At 40.5% G+C, this 25,026-nt stretch overlaps 1 protein-coding gene and 1 long non-coding RNA gene across 3 annotated transcripts; one reads left to right on the plus strand and one right to left on the minus strand.

The window, feature by feature from the left end:
• Window positions 1-766: 766 nt before the first annotated feature.
• Window positions 767-2,321, minus strand: LOC127956911 (uncharacterized). The gene is made up of 2 exons (XR_008153667.1): window positions 1,626-2,321; window positions 767-1,341 (listed from the first exon to the last, which is right to left on the minus strand). It is a non-coding gene; the product is annotated as an uncharacterized LOC127956911 (long non-coding RNA).
• A 1,214-nt stretch (window positions 2,322-3,535) lies between these two features.
• arid2 (AT rich interactive domain 2 (ARID, RFX-like)) lies at window positions 3,536-24,865 on the plus strand. 2 transcript variants are annotated; one of them, XM_052555187.1, is made up of 21 exons: window positions 3,536-4,025; window positions 4,122-4,215; window positions 4,865-4,962; window positions 11,128-11,261; window positions 12,585-12,803; window positions 12,887-12,954; window positions 13,029-13,098; window positions 13,241-13,491; window positions 14,810-14,906; window positions 15,358-15,567; window positions 15,698-15,862; window positions 16,166-16,241; window positions 16,325-16,459; window positions 16,581-16,780; window positions 17,399-19,629; window positions 21,610-21,752; window positions 21,834-21,972; window positions 22,066-22,148; window positions 22,229-22,358; window positions 22,450-22,541; window positions 23,346-24,865. In XM_052555187.1, the coding sequence occupies exons 1-21, from the start codon at window positions 3,934-3,936 to the stop codon at window positions 23,455-23,457; spliced, it is 4,839 nt and encodes a 1,612-aa protein (XP_052411147.1). In that variant the 5' UTR covers window positions 3,536-3,933; the 3' UTR covers window positions 23,458-24,865. The 2 variants fall into 2 exon arrangements, with proteins under 2 accessions (XP_052411147.1, XP_052411148.1); XM_052555188.1 differs by having other exon boundaries at window positions 21,613-21,752.
• Window positions 24,866-25,026: the final 161 nt, after the last annotated feature.

Below are 25,026 nucleotides of genomic sequence, written 5' to 3' on the forward strand. Positions count from 1 at the left end.
TTGTGGCGTACTTCAGCAAATTTGTTCAGAACACCAGGTAAGGTTACTTTATCTTAATTTTTGTACTGGCATTGTGTAAATATCAGGATAATATTACAGTGAAAATGAGTTTTACTACATCTATCTCTTTGTTCTCATCCATAAAATGCATTGATATGAGATTATAATAGCTCATGTGTGTGATAGTGCTGCAGCCTAGTGGCTAAAAACACTAAACTACAAACTCAAAGATGACCAGTATTTGTATATTTGATTGGATCAGTGCAGTCTAAAAAAACTTAACTAAAATGGTAACAAAAAAAAAAACAAACATTTTGTATTTGTAGTGTAAATGTGTACAAAACTTTTTTTTTTCTTTTCTTTTAATTCTGTCAGTTACCAAGAAATGTATATTTGACTGGATCAGTGCAGTCTAATCAGTAATTAATGCCATGGATATTATAGTTAACTAAAACCATTAAAAAATAAAAAAAACTTAACTTAAATGGTAACAAAAAAAAAAAAACATTTTGTCTTTGTAGTGTAAATGTGTACAAAACATTTTTTTCTTTTTTTTAAATTCTGTCAGTTACCAAGAAATCTTATCTTAATTTAGTTATTAAATTAATTTGCTAAAATAACAAAAAAAAAAAAAAAACTGAATAAAAAATTCTAGACATTAAAAATACTAAAAAATTCAAAATTATTAAAAACGTAACTATTTTTTTAATATTCAAAATAATAAATAATAAAAACTATAATACTATCAAATAATTGTCAACATCCATTACGGTGCGTCAAGTATTGCCACGTTTATTTAAAAAATTATTTTCAGTCAGCATACTCAGACATATAGTCACTTTTTAAAAATCGAACAATTTTTGTTCATTTATTTTTTATCTACCGACTCATTTCAAGAAAGTAAGCATGTGTTTCTTTGGCCCAACTCATGCAAGTCTTGGTTCAAACGATTCAACTGTAGCGATTTAATACAGAACATTTCGATATTTAACCACATGGTGGCGCTCTCTACCCACTTTTATGGATCATATCTGACTACGTACGTACAGCTTTTCCCCTTCAAAACCTTAATACGCTGCTTAATATCTGGGGTTGTCTGAGTTTATCAAACTCTGGATATATCATTCTGTTTTGCTCGTGTATCCATCAGATGATAGACTAATATTAAAAAGATTAGGTGGATAATCTGGTAGAGTGGCTTATGTCTAATAACTTCTCTGATGATGCAGGTTTTTAGTCGCTGAAGTAAAGCTGCATGTCAAGTGAATCCTTCAGTTCAGTCTTTATGGCTGTGCATTTCTAGATGCAATTTTGTACGGTTCACGCTTGACACCTCCAGTCCTTTAAGATTTGTCAAAGGAAAAATAATCATTTTAAAAACATTGCATTTGGAAAAAGCATAAGATAATCACATTTAACTATTTCCTTCACATTTTTAGGCCTATATTTTTTTTTATCCCGATATTTCCAGGTATTCCATCACCGTGAGAATCCAATGTATAAATGCATAGTTTACACAAAATTCATTTCCTGGCAGATATAAATATACTACTTAACACAACACTTTAGATATTAATATACGGTACAATAAATTAACACAAACTAGGTTTACAAATCGAACTAACCAGAATATGAAAGAGTCCAATATCTTCCAGACTCCAGATAAAATGATTCCCCATCAAGTTTATTACGTGTATTTAAAATATGATACAAATCTATTGTAACTAGATAGAAATATATTCTTGTGGCTTCACTCGCTCAGCGCTCGTGCTGCGTCAAACCCAGAGCGCGCGGACATTATTCTCCACCGCGCGACGCCACAACATATCAGCAGGCGCAGCCAAACGCATCCCAAACACGCTCGAAGTACCGTTAAAAACACAAAAATCGGCTTCCTTGAACTGTTCTAATCGTCTGCTTGACAAAATGGGGTCTTTCGCGTCGAAGCTCCGCCATTTTGTGGCAGAATAACTTGCGAGAGGGGTGCGTGTAATGGTTGAATGTAGTCACCCCCGTGTCGTTTATATCCGCCCGGCGCTTATTACAAGGGACAGGGAGTAAATTACGATCCATCCGCTGCAACAAAGCGCAGATTGTGCTCCTTTAACTGCAGACGCCACGGTTTAACTTAAGCTATTAATGTTTATTGCAGAGCAGCGCTCTGTGTCAAATATGTGGAGTTTAGTCAAAGATTGGAAGACTTTTGGTCATGCATTTTATTAGTCACCATGATATAGCAAAACTTAGTAGTTCAAATGAAAAGTGACTTTGTTTTAATAACAAATATAAAAAATTGATTCATTTAAACTTCTTTCTCTAGTTGGTGCGTTCCAAATCGCATACTTATGCACTATTCTATGAAGTTTTATAGTACAAATCATAGATTTGTGACACATTTGACCGATCCAGATACGTTGACGTGTTCACCATTTTAGAATGGTGAACTTGATGTAATTTACCATAATAATCAATTAATACTCAAAGATATACATGTGTATAACTTGCTGTTGAAGATGCACACAGTCAACTTGCACTCGAAGGTTCGCAGATCATTCCAAAAACAGCATATGGTTTATTGTATTGCGGTCACACTGCGGAAACAGTCACTAATGAGGCATCTATGTGTATATATATCAGTGGTATAAATATTGCAAGTAGTGTGTTCACACTGAAAATTTCAAAAAGAAAAAATGCACTTTAAATACCTGGATGATGCACTTAAATAACCGAAAAAATGTGGAATGTTGAACTGCATACCAAATTATGCACTATGCACTTATGTACTATGCAATCAACCATGTAGTGTATGATTTTTATTATTATATATTTAAAAGGTTATTTTGTCATTAATAATAGGAGTCTGATAGCCCCTTAAATACATAATTAAAGCTGCGACAGTTGAGTACATTAATGTCCGTGTGAAACAGAAGTTGCTGCCAACTTTATTTCAGTGTAGTGTATTTCAATGGAATATTGAATAGAGGGCGTGGTTTTATTTTTGCGCGTGGTTATGGATATTCGGAACAAGTCGTCAAACTGACGTCATCAGAAAAGGAATACCATACCAGAGCTGAAGTAAATGTTGAGAATTTGATTAAATTTTTTATCAGTGGATTAAATTAAAATTAAAAATAAAATTTATGCATTTAGCAGACGCTTTTATCCAAAGCAACTTACAGTGCATTCAGGCTATCAATTTTTACATATCATGTGTTCCCGGGGAATCGAACCCCCAACCTTGCGCTTGCTTGTTTGATTAACTTGCATGGATTAATTGTCCACATCAGGATTAGCTATGTGTGCTAGTAAAGTTAATAAAGTACAATTTGATATAATGCCGCCTTAAAGTGTACAACTTTCCACACTAAGTTTAGTCATTTGGGACGCTAGTGCAGGCTGTCAGTTCCCTTCCCCCAACCGACGCTCATGACAGGCTTCCGTTTTTAACGGTCTGTTGGAGTTTCGTGACTCCCCCTTCGCTCCAGCGAGCTCCGTCTATTGTTCATGAGCGGCGCTGTGGCGGTTGCAGTACCGACGCTTGCCTGATGTGGGCGCCGCTGAGCCGCGCGGCCTCGGGTCTTTTTGTCTGAACTGGATCCCTCTGCCGCTTCACAGTGTGCGCGATTAAACCGGAGCCGCGTCCGTCCCGCACTGTCAAAAAACCCACTCCAAACCCCAACGCAGGCGCAGCCGGTACCGTTGTTTTCCCCGTGCAGCCATGAGCGGTGCAGCGCTGCCGTTGGACTGAGCTCGCTTGGGTTCGCGGGCTGCTCGTGCTGCCGTTGGAGCGGGTTTCTCCACTCTCATCCTCCGTCGTTTCTTTAACTTTTCAAACACGCAGCCGCGCCGGAGCGGAGCGGACCGGAGCATGGGATCCCCGGACTCTTAGGAACCGAATCTGAGCTGGGGGTTTGACCGAATTTCAGCGAAACGATGGCGAACTCGACGGGGAAAAACCTCCCCGAGCAGCGGAGGAAAGGACAGGCTTTCCTGGACGAGCTGCGGCAGTTTCACCACAGCAGAGGGTGAGCGGGAATCTCGCTCTTATTATAACTTGGGTGACCCGCGCTGGGCGCGTGAGGGGTCCGGACGTTGTTCATTTGGGCTGTTTTTCTCCACAGATCTCCGTTTAAAAAGGTTCCCGTGGTGGGTGGGAAGGAGCTGGACCTGGGTGCTCTGTATATGAGAGTGGTGTCTTTAGGGGGCTTCGCGAAGGTAAGTTCCTCACACACACTAAACTTAACATTTCTCATCTCACACACACTCTTCCAACTCAACTTCTTTCCTCGTTTCGGTGGATCTGTCAGCGGTTCTGCCGTACATCGGCCTGTGTAAGTGTATTTATGTATGTGAGAGAGAGAGAGTGAGTGAGTGAGTGTATGTGTGTGTATTTGTCCCACACACACTTTCACACAGTCTCACTTCAAAATTACCGGGCGGCTTTTACATCAATAACCCGTACCGAGGCTGAGGCACCGAACCCCGTCCGGACCCGCCGTGTACATCACCGACTTTATCCCTGCCGTGTGGCGGAGGATTGAGCGACTGTAGGCCGCATTCGGGCCTGTGTATGTGTCGCGCTGTAAATACAGCCGCAAACCGTGCCAGATCCGCGGTCCAGTCGCGGGGGTTCGGACGGGTTTCGCCTCGGAGCACCTTGTTTCCCGGCTACTGGTTTGATTTATTCATTTCACATGGGAAAGTGTAAGTTAGCCGGAGTGCTAATGGGAGTTAGCATGTACACACACACACACACACTCACTCAAACACACACACAAACACACACAGACATAAGACATACTCTCTCTCACACACGGTCCTGCGTCGGAACCGAACCCCTCTCACCTGTCTCCTCACCCTACAGGTGTCCGACAAGAACCAGTGGGGCGAACTGAGCGAGGATTTCAATTTCCCCAGATGTTGCTCGAATGCTGCTTTTGTTTTGAAACAGTACTACCTTCGGTGAGTGTTTCTTATTCAGTTTCTCTCTCTGATCAGCTCTGGCACATGTGCTCAATGTTTACAGGCGCCTCTCTGCTCTGATGCTCTCAAACCTGCGGCCCGGTTCTGACTCAAAAGTGTGTTTTGGAGGAGCCTATGTCCGTGTTTCTGATTGCATGAAGCAGACATTTGACCGTTTTTAATATCAGCTTAGGTAGTGTTGCTAATGCAACATATTGTTGCAAAACAACTTAAATCAGGGAGTTTTTACTGTGATGAATGGTTCTTCTGGAGTTTTGTCTGAGTCACTTTTAAGGATGCATCTGTCAGTTGCAGTGAAGTATTTTAATGGCAGGTTCTGTATACTTTAATAATGGACAAATCGCTGTAATAGGATGTAGTTTAGATGTTTTTTTTATACTGTTTAGCTATATATTCTACTATATAAAATTATCTAATGCAACATTTCTTGTATTTTCAATATAAAGTTATTTTAAAATCTAAATAAAAGTTTTACAGTGTTTAGATGGATATTTTGGACTTTTAAGGAAGCATCTGTCATTTGCGTTGGTCTATTAAAGTTTTTTATAATTTGATATTTGGTATTTTTTTTATATACCGGTAAGCTTCACATCATGCATGTGCTGATACTTGTATATTCAAATATGAGATGAAAACTGTAAATGAGGCTTTGGTTTGTCACCACTTACTGAGACCTACACATGGTTCTGTATAAAATGTTTCAATGCAACAACACTTGTGTTTTAATATGGAATGTTTTTTAAATCTAAATCAGGAAGTTAGAGGCTTGTTTGGACTTGTATTTGGCTGACTTTTAAGGATGCATTTGTCACTTGCATTGGTCTATAGGAGTCTTTTATTTTCTAGGCAGAGTTTTGTCTTATCTGGTTTGAGAAGTATTTCTTATTGAAATTTTATAACATGCATGTGCTGTGCCCTGTTTATTCAAATAAGAGACCGTTTCGATCTGTACTGGTGTGTTCAGACTTCAACTGTCACTTTATTTTGCAATACATAACGTGTTGTTGTGCTTTCTAGGTTGTTATCTGTGTGTTTATGAATGTGGTTAATGGTGTTTTACAACGTGCACACAGTCAATTCGTGTGTAAACCACCAAAGACGTTTCATCAGCTGTAACACATGCAAAATCTTACTTTTTGATATATATTTGTAGTAGTATCAGCAGTGAGGAGTGCTGCGGTCTGTTCTGCTGGTTTTCCACGTGCGTTTCTCTCTAGTTTAGTAGGTTATGGGGGGGTGAGACAGACAGACTTGGCAGCAGAGAGCGTTTAGGATGTGTGGGCCATTAGAAGAAGACGTACACCTGCCATACAACAGACTAATCGTAATTACCATTCTGCAAAGTGTCTTTTACCATCCTCACAGTCATGGCAAGAGAGGTTGTTTGTCGGCGACGAGAGCTCAGAACGACGAGGGATGAAAAGCGCTGTTCTCTTGTGTGTCTTCCTCATGAGAGCGGCATACGAAGGACAGAATTAGTGCTCCACGGAGAGATTGCGTGAGCGTTAACTGGTTTTATTTGTAGCATATTCATGTTTTTATCAGACATGCTGTCTTTGGGTTTTATTTTCATAATCAAAGGTCTCAGTACTGCTTAATTCTGATGTAAGGCCAGTTGTTTTTGAAATCCTGGAGAGGTTTGTGTCATGTTGATCTGTGTCCGTCTCTCAGGGAGTATGAAGCCACCGGTGGAAGAGAAGCCAACAAGTTTAGACGGACATTTATTCTGTGATCAATAATCTTTTATTGCAATCTAGAGAGAATCTCTGGATGTTTTTTGCAGCCTTACATATTTAGCCTGTTTGTTCAACTATATATCAGACTACTTAACACTCAAAACTTGTAACGTGATTTGTGCTGCAGGTGTTTTGATTGGATCAGGATGGTGGACTCGTTTAATAACAGATGTACTTTACAAAGATTTAAGGTTTACCTCAGGAGCATCCCAAGTACATCATCACACGAGCGAAAAGTCCTACAGGACTTTCTCAATTAGTCCGATTCACTAGCACATTGCAGACAGAGAAACGCTCGCCGGCTCCAAAACGTCTAGTTTTCTCCACTAACACTAGTGTGAGTCTTCAGACAAAAATGAAGGATTTGAGTTGCACTTGTTTGATGGATTGCAGATGAACAGGTGTCTCCATTAGGACACCATTGTGTTGTCTAACTCTTATCACTCATGCCAAAAAAAGGACTTCGGTTGTGTGTTTACACCGTCACAGCTGAGGAAGAGCTGGTGAGGGAATTGAACTTGGGTCTTTGGGTGTGTAGTGTGATGTGTGCTTACTGCTCAACCGCTCAACACCGATCAGTGCATGTGAAATTAGTCATTTTAATGTGGCATCTGCAATCAGGCACCCTTTGTGACGACTAAAGATGGAAGAGCAGCTAAACAACACATTTCAATGTCTTAATTGGCAAATAGTCAGTTTTGTTTAAGGATGGAAGCTTTATTTTTTTATGCACAGCGTATCGGAGCATGTGTTCAAGTTTTCTGAGGCAAATTTTTATTCAATCTGATTCATTTTAGCAAAGTTGATTCGGTTCATTTGGCTTGTAATATAAATATTCCCTGTAACATTTGCATGCCATGAGATTATTGGTAATGCTTTATTTTAGTGTCCTTGTTACTTCTAATAACAGTAAAGTATGTGTAATCACAAGTAACTAACCCTAAACCAAAGCCCAACCCTGTAGTAAGCATGTGTTGTTAATCAATATATCTCTGTACCTAATTGTGTAATTACACTGTAAGAACGACCACCTGTAAATAACAGATGTTTTAGTAAAACTTGTATTTAATATCTGTTCAATTAAGTTATACCTAATTAATTGATTTGTAAATGCTTTGTGAATGTTGATTTGGAGATTGAACATCGCTAACTCTTTAAATTGCATGCAAATTAACCTTGAATGCAAATTGTCTGAACGCATAGAATATAATTTCATTCTTCTGTACATGTAAGAGTAAAGCTGTCCAGACAAGCTGTTTTTGGTCAGTCTGCTCTCATCTAAATGAGTGTTAATTTTGCATGTAAATAATATATAGAAACTCATGATCATGTTATGGTAAAGTATTAATATTAGAAATTAGTTTGTTTTTTACTGTAATTTTGAGAAGCTGCATTGCATTATACTCAGTTTTGAAGATGTTTGTTGCATAACTGTTGTCTCAGATCCTATTTGATTTTCTCCTAGTCCCAGTATTTATATTCAGCAGCTCCTGCAGGTTAAACTTGACCTTTTTCTTCTGTGTCTCCAGCAGAGAGCAGTAATTCTCTGTCTGGACTTCAGTAAAGGGGCTGTTCACATGAGCACTGACTGAATGCCATAGTTCCTCATGTCAGCTTCATTTCTGTATTTACATACCCTGTTTGCTGTGTTTTTTACCATTTAGGTTTACGAAAGAAAAGAAAGCACTGGTTGTTGGAGATCTGCCTTCAACATCTGTTTGTATTTAGTCCTTAATTAGCTGGTTCAGGTGTATTTGATTAGTGTTGGAGCTAAACACTGCAGAAAGGTAGATCTCCAGAAACACGACTAAGTGCCCCTGACTTAAATTGTACATAATAAACCCGATGCTTTCACAAGGTCCTCATTTAGTGTCTCGAGAAACATCAGGCTGTAATCAGCTTTGGGTTTGTCTGAACTCACACGCTGACCAACCTGAGAAAATTTTTTGATTCATTCATACATTTTTCAATAATAAATATTCAGGTGGTGAATATTGTTTATATACAATTTAAAGGGAGAGTTCACCTTTGTCGTTAGATTTAGCAACCTTCATGTTATTCAAAAACTTGTATGACTTAAACGTTAAAAGTTGTTTTGAAGAATGTTGGTAACCATTCAGTTTCATTTCCTATTGACTTCCATTATATGGGCAAAAAATACAGTGAAAGTTAAAGGGAACTGAAACCGTTTTGTTACCAACATTTGTCAAAATATTTTCTTTTTGTGTTCCATGGAGACGGAAAAGTCCATACATGTTTGGAAGCAAATGAGGGTAAAAAAAATAACATGAGTTTTATTTTTTTGGGTAGACGATCACTCTAATTGCAGTAAACAAGTTTGAGATTTAATAAATGAATCTGACTTTTGGAAAGGGAGAGCATTTCTCATGTGGATTTGGTTATCTGTTGGTTATCTTGTTCAGTGATATCAACTATCACTAATTAAAATCGTACAATTACACGGTCCAGTGAGCGAATGTCTGTTCACGCTGTGTGTGTCCAGTACAGTGTGTTGGTTTCTACTGTTTATGGTGTGCAGATAGCTATTTATAGTGTTTGTATTGTAGCATGTGGGAGGTGTGTGTGTGTGTGTGTGTAAGAGAAAGCTCATTCAGTTGAGGGAACCACTCATGAGTCATACTCCACACTGTGAATATTACTATTAGACTCACAGTACGGTTGACCCCTGATTCTCTGGAATAAACAGCTTGTCTTTCAGTTTGTGAGGTTACAGAGCTGTGTGAGATGGTAAAGTATGCAGTTAACTTGTTTTAAAGGCCGTGTTGCAGGGTTAATTTTTCAACGAATTTGTGCAATTTGCTTGTTGGAAACAAACATTTAAACTGTTATCCATTGTATTTTATGTTGTTGGGTATCACAAAACTTTCCCCCACAATGCATTGCATTACGTCACGTTGGGGGGGGAAATTTACCAAAGCCCGCATTGAGAGTGACTAGAGAGACGAGTAGTACACGAGAGTATTCAGATAGCGCAGATTATAGATAAATACATAGACTAGATATATAGATGGATAGACAGACTGATAGATAGATAGATAGATAGATCTCACGTCTGGTTGTTTCGAAATTATATGGCTGTGGGTCATCATACATGTTGGCTCTTGCCACCTCTTCCTCATCCCAGTCAGTCCCCATAGTTCTGATGCTGCGTTCCAGGCAGGTTTTTGCGCTCGTAATTACTATTTCAAACCACGACTAATGACTTTGTACCGTTCCAGGCAAGTTACACCAAACTTTCTGAGCGCAAGGAAATGTAGCTAGATTATTAATTTTATTGCAACGTTTCATTGAAATAAAATCGTTTTAGTTCAGTTGCATAAACACTGCGTCCGTAGGCAGTATTATTTGTAGGGGCTGTCATCGTTGTTTCGCGTGCTGTGTGACGTCAGAACTCGGAGTGCATCGATCTAGTACGAGTTCACGGGTGGGAAGTCACGGGTTTGATTGCCGTTCCAGTGCACTTTCACGGGTTTAAGGTTGGAAAAACACGGTTTACGAGTTTCCTGTAACGCGGCATCATGCCAAGCTGAGGCTACCTTTCCTTCACTTCTCCCCAAAGTGACGTCATCACCGAATTGCGTAAAAAAAAAAAAACATTAATACCAAAAAAAATCTCAATGGAATACTTCACCCTAAAAATAAAACTGGCATAAAATTTCCTCACCCTCAGGCCATCTAAGACATTTAAAAAAAAAATCAGATTTAGAAAAATGTAGCATTATACCACTTCCTCACCAATGGATCCTCTGCATTGAATGGGTGCTGTCAGTATGAGAGTACAAACAGCTGATAAAACATCACAGTAATCCACTCCAGTCGATTCATTTATGGACTCGTGAAGCAAAAGCTGCATATGTGTAAGAAACATCCATCAATGCTTTTTAAAAGTAATTAAAGTTAAAGTTTCTGGCTCATATATTGTCCCTTAAAGCAGGTTTGTTTAAGTCTCATTTACTGTCTTTTAAATTGTTTGCTATGTATGGTTATTAAATTGGCAGTCAGCCCTTCGACTCTCTAAATTTGATTTATTGGCATAAATCATAAAAAAAACTGTAGTAACTAAAATGCTAATGGCTTTTCTCAGTCCATGATGCATGCAGGTTTGTTTGTTTATTTTGGTCATTGAAATGAATGATGTTCACACGTTATCCCTCCAAACAGTCATCTAAATGCAGAAACCGATGTCTGCACATTTAAAACATGCTCTGAAAATGTATACGATAATATTATAACCACTCAATCTTTTAAAAAGGTGCTCACTAGTCAGTGAATAAATGTGTCTGGATGTTTAATTCTTCATGTCTCTTAAATTTCCCCTGGGATAATGAGTGTGTATCCATCTGTCTGTCATTCTGTGTGCTGATGTCTTTTTCTGGTCTCTCTGCAGCTATCTAGAGAAGTATGAAAAGGTGCATCACTTCGGAGAGGATGATGAAGAAGGGCAGCCGGGGAATCCTAAACATTTGCTTCCGATTGGTGCAATACCCACGTCATACAACTACCAGCAACACACTGTATCAGGTACAGATGAGCCCTGTCTGCTTCTCTGAGACCCGCGCACACACACACACACACACACACACACAGCTGGTTCAAGGGGTAAGTGTGTGTTGGAGCTGCACCTGTGAAAACTCTTAATGCCATGAAGGAAACCGTACTCCTGCCACTGCGCTCCTTTCAGAGAGACAGATGATATTTCCCTTTACATAAGGACTGGGGTAGGTTTTAGTCTGACTACATGAGGACAAGAACACGTGAACTTCATCTCCAGAGCTGCTCTGAGAGTCACTTCACCAGCATTTCACAATTTGGTTAAACTCAGCAGATGCACACAAAATAAAAGATCTTTGTGACAACCTGCCAAAATAAGTTTGGTTTAATTTGAAAAATTTTACACGCATTACTTTTGTATAGTAGATTGTACTTCTAATAATAATAAATGAAGATAAAATAATAAAAGATGAAAGTTAAATTTAATTAAAAAGAAATTAATAAAGCACTTTCCTGAAGAATGACACAATACCACAATTTTTCATCTAGGTTTTTAAATTTAACAATAAACCTCTGTTGTGCAGTTTATTTATTTCTTATTTAAAAAAAGTTAAATTGTGTGCAGTTCATTAGAAGAGTTGTAATTAAGAGAGTTTTAAATGTTATTGTTCTTGAGTTTGCCATGAATATAGTCTATGCTGATATGTCAAAAAAAAGTTTTATGCATTAATTTTGAATTCACCACAGGTTTTTTTTTTTTTTTTTCATTGTACTTTTGTATTAAATCAAAGCACAGAATCCAGAATAATTACAACCAAAGATCATTTCTGGAACAAATACAACTTTGCATAGAGCATTGTTGTTAAAGTTTTACATTTTATGAATTCGATTGATGAGATGCCTTTTTTTGTTCATAAAAATTTTATATAAAGGTTGCTCTATTTTAGAGTATGTGCATTTAAAATGTACTAAAATACTGAGTAATGTAAGTTAACTACACTGGGCTAAGAAAATGTTTAGGGTTGGTATTTATCACACAGTTGCTTCAGTACTTCAGTATATATATGTAAGATACACAAGTATGTACATGGAGAAGAGGATTGTAATATTAAATGCAATCCATATTTAATTGGGCCAAACCCCTAACTTCCACATGCTGATGTAGATCTTTTTTGGGAGAAGTGAAGTTTAGAGATGTGGTTTGAACAACCAGATTCATTCACACTTTGTTGAGTCTAGTTTTATATGAGTCTCAAGCAACCTCCAAGACACATGGCCAATTACCGCTGACAATTTCTTCATGAAATCTGTAGAAATATATACAAACTATTTTGCATATCCTTTGTTTGACAGACTATCTCCGCCAAAGCTATGGGCTGTCGATGGATTTTGTCCCTCCATCCGATTACAACAAACTGGTGCTGTCTCTCCTGTCTGGGCTCCCGAACGAGGTGGACTTCGCCATTAATGTTTGCACGCTCCTGTCCAACGAGAGCAAGCACGCCATGCAGCTAGAAAAAGAGCCCAAACTCGTCACACTGCTGCTGGCACACACGGGAGTCTTCGACGACTGTACGCTTAATACTGCGTTTTCTATAGTACTCGCACTTTAAGACTGCATGGGTCTGCTAATGTTACATATGTTTGTCTTTCAGCATTAGGCAGCTTTTCTGCTCTATTTGGGACAGACTGGCAGGAGAAAACGTCACGGGACTTTGTGAGGGTAAGAGAAGATATCAACTTGCTTTTCTTGCACGGTATCTGTTTTTGTGCTCTTAACTCTTATTTTTATTTTAGTTTTGGAAAGATGTCATTGAAGACAATGAAGTGAAAGATCTCATCTCAGACAAGAGCTGCACACCCCAAAGTATGTGGTTGTTTACGTCCCAACTACTCTCGTTTCCTTTCATGTGGTGAAGATGCTGAATGAAGTGTTGTTTCGGTTTGATTAGTCGATATGTTTTAACCGAGCATTACTTCACACTAAGTGTGCATTGTCATTTTTTCAGACGGATTGGAGATGAGGGACGTCTGCACTCCTCTCTTCCACCCGACACGTGCCGTAGGCATCGGGGACGTCGAGGGCCAGCGGGTGTTGCAGGTGGCAATGATTCTGAGGAACTTATCCTTCGAGGAGGCCAACATCAAACTCCTGGCAGCTAATCGCACATGTCTGCGCTTCCTCTTACTGTGTGCGCACTGTTCCTTCGTCCAGCTGCGGCAGCTGGGTCTGGATACACTCGGCAACGTCGCCGGAGAGGTTAGAGTCCTCAATCTACATCTCTATAGAGTGCTGCAATTATGACATATTTTTGTCAGCAAACAATGTAAGTTAACATCAACAAGTTTCCTTTACCAAAAACCCAACAGGAATATTCTATTGGCTTTTGGAGTATTGCAGAAAATAAGCTCTCAGAACAACAAATGTTCATGATTCATGACATTTTGTGGTTTTGTGGACATTCAAATCTAATTTTACACCTGAACCCATTTTAGATCGGTCTCTCTTAAAGGATTAGTTCACTTCTAGAACAAAAAATTACAGATAACGTATTCACCCCCGTGCCTTCCAAGATTTTCATGTCTTTCTTTCTTCCTTCTGTCGTGAGAAAGTACCATATTTTTCGGACTGTAAGTCGCACCTGAGTATAAGTCGCATCAGTCCAAAAATACGTCATGATGAGGAAAAAAACATATATAAGTCGCACTGGACTGGAGTAGAAGTCGCATTTATTTAGAACCAAGAGAAAACATTACCGTCTCCAGCCACGAGAGGGCGCTCTATGTCTTCAGTGTAGACTACAGGAGAACTGAGCAGCAAAGAGCGCCCTCTCGCGGCTGTAGACGGTAATGTTTTCAATTGGTTCATTTCTCTTGGTTCATTTCTCTCGGTTCATGTCAAATTAATTTTGATAAGTCGCACCTGACTTAGGTCGCATGACCAGCCAAACTATGAAAAAAGTGTGACTTATAGTTCGGAAAATACGGTATGTTTTTGAGGAAAACATTTCAGGATTTCTCTCCATATAATGGACTTCTATGGTGCCCGCGAGAACTTCCAAAATGCAGTTTAAATGCAGTTTCAGATGGCTCTAAATGATCCCAGCTGAGGAAGAAGGGTCTTATCCAGCGAGGCTCATTTTTCTAAAATAAAAATTCCAATTGATATACTTTTTAACCACAAACGCTTGTCTTGTCTAGCTCTGCGTGAACTCTCATCTGCATTCCGGTTCTCACTTTCTCCTTCAGCTTCGTCTTACATCGCTGTTTTACCTTTTTTGTGTTTTATCTGTTTTAAGAAAAGTAAAATCTTAAAAGAAAATCACAAAGAGGTATAACTGATATGTTTTATGTCATAGAATGAAATATCAAAATCTTGAGCAGTGGTTCACCAGAAACCTTAATTCAAGCATTTAATAAAAAACTCATTCAAATAACCCATTGACTTCAAAACGATGTTTAGATTGTTTCTAGGTTATAAATAGGTTATCCCTGCAGCACTCTATGAAATATATGCTTCATGTTTGGATTTGTTGGCAATTTGTATCTTTGTTAAATGTCTCTTTGTGCTTTTTCAGCTTCAGCTGGATCCAGTTGATTTCCGAACAACGCATCTGATGTTTCACACCATCACGAAGTGTTTGTTGTCACGGGATCTTTTTCTCAAAATGAGGGGTAAGTGTCTTTTAGGGTGAACTGTTCATGCCGTTAAACCAGGGCTCTAGACTCAATTGCTGCAACATGGCATTAATAAACTTTTATCATATTTCATAGTTATATGGTAACTAAAGTGGTTAACATTCAACCCGTTCTTTTTCATCAGTTTGATTTGTATTTTGTGAACAGGAGTTCCTCTTTTGCTGTGTTATAAGCCGGGCTTCGAATTTGCAATCTTGTCAAATTTTACAAGAAAAGATCTCAAATCTGACTCCTGCTACAATGTTTCATGCCTATGCAATTCATGCTATATGGAGCCGACACTTTGGAGAAGCACAAACCATGCACAGTGTGACCATGTTAAACTTTAACTCGCACATTCTCAAGAAATGTTTGCAGTCTAGAGCCCTGCGTTAAACCTTGTCCTTTTCTTTGGAGAGTTGCTAATTATTTCCATTGCATCCTACAGCCATGGAAATTCTGGGGAACCTGAGCAAAGTGGAGGATAACGGCGTTCTGATCTGTGAGTATGTGGATCAGGAGTCGTACCGAGAAGTCATCGCCCTCCTGACGCTGCCGGACATCATGCTGGTCATCTCCGCGCTCGAGGTCCTGTACCAGCTGGCCGAGCTCGGGGAGATCACGTGCTCGAAGATCTCCTCTGTGGAGAGAAGCATAGGTACACGTTCACACGTTTTAGTCAATGATTTCCTCCCTCCAAAAATTGTGATGTGTCAGCCTGAAAATGTGTTTGCACCACTAACCGTCAGGAGCAGTGAACTGACATGGTTTGCATGTTCATGTGTCAGATCTTCTAGTGCGTTTGGTGTCAGTGGACCTGCACACGTTCGGACCGGACGCCCTGACGGCAGTAAAACTCATCGAGCATCAGGCCTCGAGCAGTCAGGTCTCAGAGGTTCGGCCGCAGCTTGTCGAGCACATTCCCCCGCCTACACAAGGCACTCCTGGCGCTGGTGAGTGTCCCGTGTATCCGCTGTTGAAAAAAACTCTTGAAAAAGTTGCCTCTTTTTGGAGGTAAAAGTAATTATTATTATTTTTGTTTGTTTTTTTGCAGTTTTGTGATAAAATTCCCCCATCAGTGTTTATGATATTTCACAAAATAGAAGATAATTTTTCTTAAACAGACTACTACTGTTTTAAGTCTCAAGTTAGGGTTTAAAAATATCCATCAAAAATGTGCATTAAAATGGAAAATTAATGAGAAAGGAGTTTATGTAATTTGTATTTACAGTGTTTTTGGGTTTGTTTTTTTATAGTAAACCGGGCGCCTGTGCAGTCCACACCTCCGCCTGGGATTGTGGAAGTAGATGGAGAGAAATTCACAACTCAGTGGTAAGATTTACATCTTTCTTTCTTACATTTCTCAAATCTGTTATGTTTTGTAGTGTTTTATGAATGCTTTCTGTCCTTGTTAGGCTGAATGCTCATTTTGAGGTTCATCCAGATGGTTCGGTCTCTCGCTCTGAGATGTACTCTGAATATCTGGCGACCTGCAGCAAGATGGCACGGGGTGGCGTGTTAACATCCAATAACTTCTACAAATGCCTGAGGTGAGATCAATGTTGGGCAGATACTGTGAAGTTGTTTCTGTGCTGTCCCAAATGGTAAATGTTGAATGCTGAAACTCACCACTCAAACATAAAATCAACGCTGTGCTTGTGTGCTTCTCAGGACGCTGTTTCCTAATCACACGGTGAAGCGTGTGGAGGACACACGGCTGAATGGACAGGCTCAAATCCACGTGGTTGGTGTGCGGAAGAGGCCGATTCCTCTTCCCGTCCAGCTTTATTTTCAGCAGCAGCAGCAGCAGGCCAGTCCTGCACCAGTTCCCAAACACGAAGCTCCTCTAGAAACCCCTCAGCTCCAGTCAGGTAGGAAAAACTCTTAATATTGGCCCAAGATCTCTCATTCTAGCAGTCTAGAAAGATGCTTTACACTGCATTTGATCTTGGTTTTAAGCTTTTTAAACCTTGTTTGTTTTATGATTAAATTCAGATTTACTATTAAACATGGTGGTCAAAAAAAATAGCTGAAAATAATAGAATAGAAATTTGTTATTGGAACAAAACAAAAAAATCATGTAGCATCTCTTAAAAAAAAAGTGACGTGACATACATCTCTTCAATAGCAGAATAACAATATCTATAAATAATAGGACAGTTGTAAAAATGGAAACCTAGTTTAACATAGCCATCGAAGCTGACATGGCATTAAAAATAAATAAATAAATAAATAAATTAGTCCATATCTTGCCATATTTTGATTTGGCCAAATTCTGTTATACAGCCAATTTAATTTTTATGACTTTTTATGAAATGTTTTCTGCATCATGAAAATCGTAAGACCCTAGCCCCATTGTGCATTGCTGAACTTGAACACTAGATGTAATTTACCAAGGTGTGAGAATAAAACAAAAGCCCATCCAGGGTTTAATGCGGTAAGCCAGTTGCATTTATAGATGATTTGTTCCTTCTTGTGTGTTCATGCAGCGCTGTCTCCTGGTGTGGGAGGGCAGCTTGTCCGGACACCAGCACCAAGCCTTACTGCCGGCCAGGCAGCACCACAGGTGGCCTTCACCATGCACGGACCTTCACACACCAACGCTCCCAGTGCTCCTGCTCCAGCCCCAACTGTTCCCCGACTCCCCATGAACCCGCCAGGACAAGCTGCTCTTCCTACTCCATGCCCTCCCGCCACCGCCCCAGTTCCCATACAACCCAATGACATTCTCAAAACGGCCATGATCCAGAGCTCCATCCCCACAGCCACCGCTGCATCTGCTGTTCCCAACCACAGCGGCTTGCCTACCCAGCAGCCCTTGCTCCATCATGCTCCCGTTACACTGATCCAGCAGGGGCCGACACCCCAGGGACACGTTTTTACAGGTCGAGTGCAAGGTGTTTGTCCTTCTGTGGCCCAGCAGCACCTGCAAGCCCCCCAGGGACAGCAAGGTGCCCCTTCCCAGGAGTCTGTAATGCTCGCGCCGCCTCAGTATGTCAGTGCACCTTGCACTTCGCTGATGGCAGGAGGGCAGGTCGTGACTGTCTCAGGCGTGACTAGCAACCGCATCGCGTTTCAAAATATCGCCCCCAAACCTGCACCACAAGCCCAGTCGTCACAGCCTCAACCTCAACAACCGCAACAGCAAAGCTTAGTCATCGTCAGTCAGAATCAGCAATCCAACACCGCATTCGCCCCAGCCATCCATCAAATCATACTGACCAACCCCAGTCCTCAAACCATCCAGCCGCAGTCCACTCAGTCTCCCACTTCCCCAAACGCACCAATCACTAACCCCGCCCCCATGCAGCAAGCCCCGCCCAACACAGTCAGCCACATGCTGTCCGTCAAGCGGCAGTTTCAGCAGACTCCGCCCCCTCCGCCACCCCCAGCCCAACCTACCTCCACAGAATCCAGTCTGATAAAACAGTTACTGCTTCCGAAACGTGGTCCTTCTACCCCAGGTGGAAAACTCATACTCCCTGCTCCGCAAGTTCCCGCTCCTGCAAGTACCAGGGCGCCAAGCCCGCAAGTCGTATACCAGGTGACCAACAGCGGTCCAGTGGCGTCTCAACCGCAGTTGAACGTACAACTTATGCAGAGCCCCTTGCAGGCGACCGGTGCCGTTCCCATCTCCATCCTCCCAGGGCAGATCATCTCCACCTCCACCCCTGGCACCCTGCTGCAGGCTTCACCCAGCAACCAAGTTACCTTCACAGTAGTGCCAAACTCTGGCTTCCCCGGCCAGGGAGCGCAAACCCCGCCCACAATCGGCCTGCAGTTGACTCCGCCTCTGCCAATTGCGGGAGCCACGCCCATTCCACCTTTCCGAGGTGACAGAATCATCTGCCAAAAGGAGGAGGAGGCCAAGGACACCACGGGGCTCCACGTCCACGAACGCAAGATTGAGGTCATGGAGAACAACTCCGTCACCGATGGTTCGGCCAAAGCCAGTAATGGTGAATCCGCAGAGGTGGATGGACCTGCGGCAAAGCTGCTCAACGGGAGGAAGTTTGACTCGAGTCTACCTCCATACCACTCAGGGAACAGCCAAGCAGAGGCGCTAAACGGCCCTGTGGGGCAAGGCGGCGACAGCGGCATCCCTGGGAAGCAGACACCCTCTGACCCTAAAAAGCTAATGGTGAATGGGGTGTGCGACTTCGATCGATCAGACGTCACCCATCCGAGCAAAAACATTCCAAATCACAAGGCTTCCAAACACATGGGGAACGGCGAGGTGTTGTCGCCTCAGAAAGCGCACGGGGCTTTGGGTCTCACGGACTCTCTTGCTGCTCCTCAGCAGGACACTGCCAAAGCAGAGCAGGTCGAACGCTTGGCCAACGGGCCCAGCCACGGCGCAGAGATCTCAAATGGCCCCAACTCAGAGACATTGGGCCTAAGGCAACAGCATCCACCTCATAACCACTCCCCACCTCCAGCTGTTTCCGAGCCACAGCCTCCTCCTCCCGCTAACGGCACCTTGGAGAGCCGGCCGTTGAAGAGACCGCTGGAGGATGGGGACAGAGGTAGCTCCGGAATCCCCACCAAAATGGGCGTACGCATAGTGACTATCAGCGACCCTAACAATGCCGGTAACTGTGCCACCATGGTGGCCGTGCCGGCGGGCGCAGACCCAAGCACAGTAGCAAAAGTAGCAATAGAGAATGCAGCGCAGCAGAGACCAAGTGTGCCCTCGCCGCTTCCTGAAACCAATGCTCAGGTAATGCGTTTTTGACTATTGGTTACAAAATTGCACCTTTACAACTTAATGCTTGTTTTTTTATATCTACTTTTTTTTTTTTTTTTTTTAAGGCAAAGCACTGCACACAAAACAAAACCATTGTTTTTCATGCACTGGTCAATCACATTTCAGGCTGCTTTGCTTCCATAACTTGTCTTCTTTCAGACTAGTGGAAAGAAAGTATCCAAATACACATTTAAGTGTTTATTTTATTACAAGTTATCTATTTACATCTGTTGATTACAGTAACAATACATATGTTTAAAGGAGTTCTTTTCAGCACTTACACCAATCTTTACAGTTTTTTTACTGAATATATTCAAATGTTTTTTTAAGGTGAGGTTTGTCCATTATAACATTTGCTTGGTTTTTTTTAAGTTTTTTTTCTTTCTTTTCTGCCTGTTGGTAGTTTATTACATTTAATGTAAATTAGATTAATATAGATTAATTGAGAGATTGAGGAATCCAAAATCCTCTCTCTGCAAACCTTTAACTCTACAATGTCAACTGATTGATTTCATTGCTAGGTTAATCAAATTAGCAAATTAGTGCTTATTTAATTAAATTATTCATCCTTTGCATATTTAACGTTTCAGAAAACTTGTTGCACGAAACAGTTGTCTTGCTGTGTACAGTTGATTTAATCAACTGGTGAAATATAATATCTGTTTACCCTGTTCCAACTGTAGTAGTGCTTTACTCAGAAAACAGTTTAGTTACTTGTTGATTTTTCACATGCTTGCTAGATGTTGATTTAGTTGATGTGAACTGACATCAATTGTTCAGCCAGGATATTCCTATGAATCTCACAAATTCCTGTAATGCCAGTGAGATTTATTTTCATGTTACAGAAATGAGAACTTGCATGTGAAATTACCTAGCATTCAACAATTATAGTAGTTAATCTTAGTTTTTCTGTTGTTTTTGGGCTGAAAAACATTCTTGCTCTTAATTAGTCTCACATAGCCAGACTGACGGCTGAAGGTCTGGAATCCATGGGAGCTTTCATTGGCCAAGACCCGCCCATGAGACCGTTTGATTGACATGTCAAACAACCAATCACACCATTTCATTTCAGAGTTACTAGGTGTGGAAATGTTGCCACAACAACAGTCCGCTGTGTAAAACTCGTATTTTAAAGATTCTATGCTGCAAACTTTAAATATTTCACATACTTTTGAGAATCCAGTGTTTAGTTGATGCTGATAAGAGCTCATGATCACAGTTGTATACACAACAGCGTTCTTCTTTTCGTGAGGGGGTTTGGCACCACAGCATCTATGTTTCCAGGCATAGTTTAAAGAACGCAACACACACGTCTCCCAGAAATCCTGTATAATTAAACCAATCCGATGACGACTTCAAAACTCAAAGTTAACGCGTTTAACTGACAACCCTAGTAAAAACAAGAGCTGTTAATAATAAAAAACGCCACACCTGCAATTAAGAAATCGAAATGAGAGAAATAGTCATAAAATAATCAAAGAAAACACAAAATTCTACATTAAAAAAAAAAATCATCTTACAGTGCATTTAGGCAAAAAAAATGTACCTAACGTGTTTCCTGGGAATCGAATCGACAACCTTTTGTGCTATCAGCGCAATGAGCCACAGGAACATGAAAAAATTAATCCAATGAAGTGCCCAGTTTGAATAATAAGTGATATTCATAAAATTTATTTTGAGATTGTGCAAGGGGAAGAAAGGTCTAAGACTCCCAAATATATATTTTACCAATATTTTTTGTTAAAAATTATGTTGGAAAAGTAATAGATGAATTTATGACAAGAGTGCACCCTCAGAAATCTACATTACAAAAGGAGCTTTGACCTTTGTTTAAAAAAACAAAATATAGCTGAAATCTACAAAATTCAGCTATATTTGTATTTCTTGCATTTACTGTAAAAATAAAAATAAAAAATTAAGTCTTAAAGACTCACTGATTGTTCATGTGTGCAGCAGCCGATGTCAGTGCAGACTCCGCCTCCAGTGGATCCGGCTGCACAGGCAACCAATCAGAGTTCTCCAGCACCCGCCCTCTCTCCAGATCAAGCTCGTAAACCTGGACAGAACTTCAGATGTCAGTGGCAGGCGTGCAAACGGTGAGGACGCATGTGATGAGCTTTGCTTTGTTTATGTCTGTCTTGAGAAGGCTGGTTCATGCTAACTTGGTGTTGTTTCAGGTGGTTTGACACGCCATCACAGGTGTTTTACCATGCAGCTACCTGTCATGGCAGTAAAGATGCGTACCCAGGGCAGTGCCAATGGGAGGGCTGTGAACCATTTCCTCGCCAGAGACTATCCTTCATCACACACCTCCAGGCAAGATCCCATCTTTCTCTCTTTCTGTTGATGCGCTCATAATGACATCTATCCCTGTGTGTGTTTGACTAATCAAGAGTGTGTGTTTTGCAGGATAAGCACTGCTCGAGGGAAGCGCTCTTAGCTGCACTCAAACTGGAGGAGCAAACGCAAGGCAGCAACCCCAACACTTCCAAGTGTGTATGGCTTCTTTAGCTCATGCTGGTTTCAGGTAGTAGATGATTGTGATGGAGCTTGTGACTGTGTTGATGTGCAGGTCTCCTCCAGCGGCGGTCAGCAGTCCTCCACTTCCTTCCAGACCACAGAAAGCGCTCGTCAACCACCCCAGTGCAGCTCTGATGGCGTTACGCAGGGGCTCGCGAAACCTGGTGTTCAGGGACTTCACAGTCAGTATTATTACCTCACGTAAACAATGATCGTTCTGCTGCTTATAGATGTGTCAAGCTTGAAATATATATTTTTTTTGGTCCTGCTCAGGACGATAAAGAGGGACCAATGACCAAACACATTAGACTAACTGCTGCCTTAACATTAAAGAGCATCGCCAAGTACTCGGATTGTGGACGGAAGTAAGTAAAATATTTCAGTGTGGTGGTTGATTTGTAGATTTCTGATCTGTGACATGAAATCTATGTATAAATCTCTCTCTCTCTCTCTCTCTCTCTCTCTCTCTCTCTCTCACACACACACACTTACTTACTCACTTACAAGTATTAAATAAGTTTAAACATTTAGATAATTTGATCATTGCAGTAATGGAAATCAGAGAACCATTTTTATTTTATTAATTTCTTTTAAAAAAATTAAATTGATTTAAGAAATCTTAACTTTTTATTTATTACATATTAACTTTTCATTTAAACATCGTCAAGAACAATGTTCAGTCAAGATTTCACCTTTGTTTTATTATTTCAGTATGAGAATATAAAAGCACACTGAAAAGTATTTTGATAATTAGATCACTATATTTATAAGAATTTGATTTTAGAGTACAGACTACACTACAAAAATGTCTGCCCTTGCATTAATAAAAATTAGAGTACTTTTTTTCTTTTTTTTTTTCAAATATTTTTTACATTTTATACAAATTCTATAAGATTTATGTAGGGAATGTTTAATTTAACAGTGCAATTATTTTCATATTTTTAAGACTTAAAATTGTCTTTTTGGATTAGAATGGATTAGTATTACTGTTATTAGTAATTATTATATTAACAGTAATACTGTTATTGTCATTCTTAATGCAATGAATTTTTTATTGATTTTTTTTTTTTTTGGAGTAAAATGTGACTTCTACCATGAAAATACAAAAATGACTTCAAGTAGACTTCATAAATGTAATCCGTGTCTGATTGTTGTGTGTTTGTGTTCAGGTTGGTCAGGCGGCATGAAAATCATCTCTCTGTGCTGGCGCTGAGCTCTATGGAGGTCTCCACCACGCTCGCCAAATGCCTTTACGAACTCACACGCGCTCTGCAGACCTGAGCTCAGCTCAACCCAAAAACCTTCAGAAGGAGACGAGAAGCCCATTTCCCCATTCTGCTGCCACACAGGTCGCCAGCGTCGTTGGGTCGTCTCCCTAAACCCCCCACACACCCACCCTTTTCTCTCTCTCTCTCTCGCTCTCTCTCTCTCTCTCTCTCTCTCTCTCTCTCTCTCTCTCTCTCTCTCTCCTCTCCACTCCACCCAGTCCCTCTCCTCCCCCTCCCTCACAAACTGCCACGGGTCTTCCACCAGCCACTCAGAAACCAGCGCCCATCTCCCTCTTCTGACCCCCTCTTCACGCCTGGCCCAACGAGCACATTTTTATAGTTCCCGGAGGAGCGTGGGGGGGATTCTGTGGGCGGGGCAAGTGTGGCAGAGGTGTGGCTAGATTTCGTTTTTTCTTTACAACTTGATAGCTTGGTTTTCTTACTTGAGCCGATTATATTTTCACTTATTTATTATTGAAATAAATACCAATATGAGTAAATGAAAAGAAAAAAAAATTGTGTAAATATTTGTGAATAGATATAAAGTTAAATCTCCCTCCTTCATGCCGCTGCTGCCCGCTGGTATCATAAGCATTACGTTAGTAGGTTCAGACTCACGTTTTTATTTTTATTTTCTTCAACCCCTGGTTACTTGTTTGAGATGTGATTCTATACTCAGCAGTGGATGAATGTACTTAAACCCTGTAAATATTCTGCAAAGGTACTGATGCTGTAAAGTTTTGGGAGGGCTGGCGGAGGGCTACAGGTTTTTTTTTTTTTTTTGTGGAACTGTGATTTTTTTTTTTTTTTTTTTTTCTCCCCTTTTTTGTACTGTTATAACTTGTAGAACTCATTTTGCTGGCTGAAAGAGTATGAAATAATATATCACATGTCATTTTGTAGAAGAGACAAACATATTGAAGGTATTCCCCTCAACCTGTATTCACTGTAAGTGTCGGAGTACGAGCCCGACCGCGCGTACGTGATTCTTTTTGTATTTGTAAATTGGTTTAAATACATGGAGTTTTATACAGGTTTTCTCCTGTGTTATTTGCTTTCCGTGCAGGTATGATATTTTCCTCCAGACCTTTTTTCTATCTTAATATAGTGTGGGATTTTATTGTACTATTTTGGGTTTTCCATTTATTTTATTTTTTTCATCCATTCTTACGATCACGCCACATTCCGGCTCCCGGACCCCAGGCTGTCCTCTCTGCTGTGTGTTGTGTAACATTTATTATTGCCTGTTGTGTTAGCATCCCAGCGGGGTCACGACCCCGTCCCCTCCCACCCCCTCACCATTTCTGCAGTGTCTGTAGGGTGTGCGATGATGCATATATCTAACAGTCTGATATAGATTGGCTTCATTTACTTTGGTGACTGTTTATAGTTTTTAAATAAAAGACTGAACATTTTTGACACACTGTTGACATGCCTTTTTTCCCTTGGGGATCCCGCAGTCATCTGGATTGAATTTTTTTTTTCTTTTTTTTTTTTTCTTTCTTTTTTTTTTTTTTTTATAGGTGTGTGCGATTTAGGGATTTCAGTAATAGAAAGTTAATAGAAAAAAATATATCATGAC

Source organism: Carassius gibelio, chromosome B4, assembly GCF_023724105.1.
Source record: "Carassius gibelio isolate Cgi1373 ecotype wild population from Czech Republic chromosome B4, carGib1.2-hapl.c, whole genome shotgun sequence".
Lineage (NCBI taxonomy): Eukaryota > Metazoa > Chordata > Actinopteri > Cypriniformes > Cyprinidae > Carassius > Carassius gibelio.

Coding starts and splice junctions, on each gene's coding strand:
- arid2 (XM_052555187.1), top strand. CDS start 3,934: ATGGCGAACTCGACGGGGAAAAACCTCCCCGAGCAGCGGAGGAAAGGA. Junction 13,099..13,240: donor CAAGAGCTGCACACCCCAAA/GTATGTGGTTGT, acceptor TCATTTTTTCAG/ACGGATTGGAGATGAGGGAC. Junction 21,753..21,833: donor CAGTGGCAGGCGTGCAAACG/GTGAGGACGCAT, acceptor GTGTTGTTTCAG/GTGGTTTGACACGCCATCAC.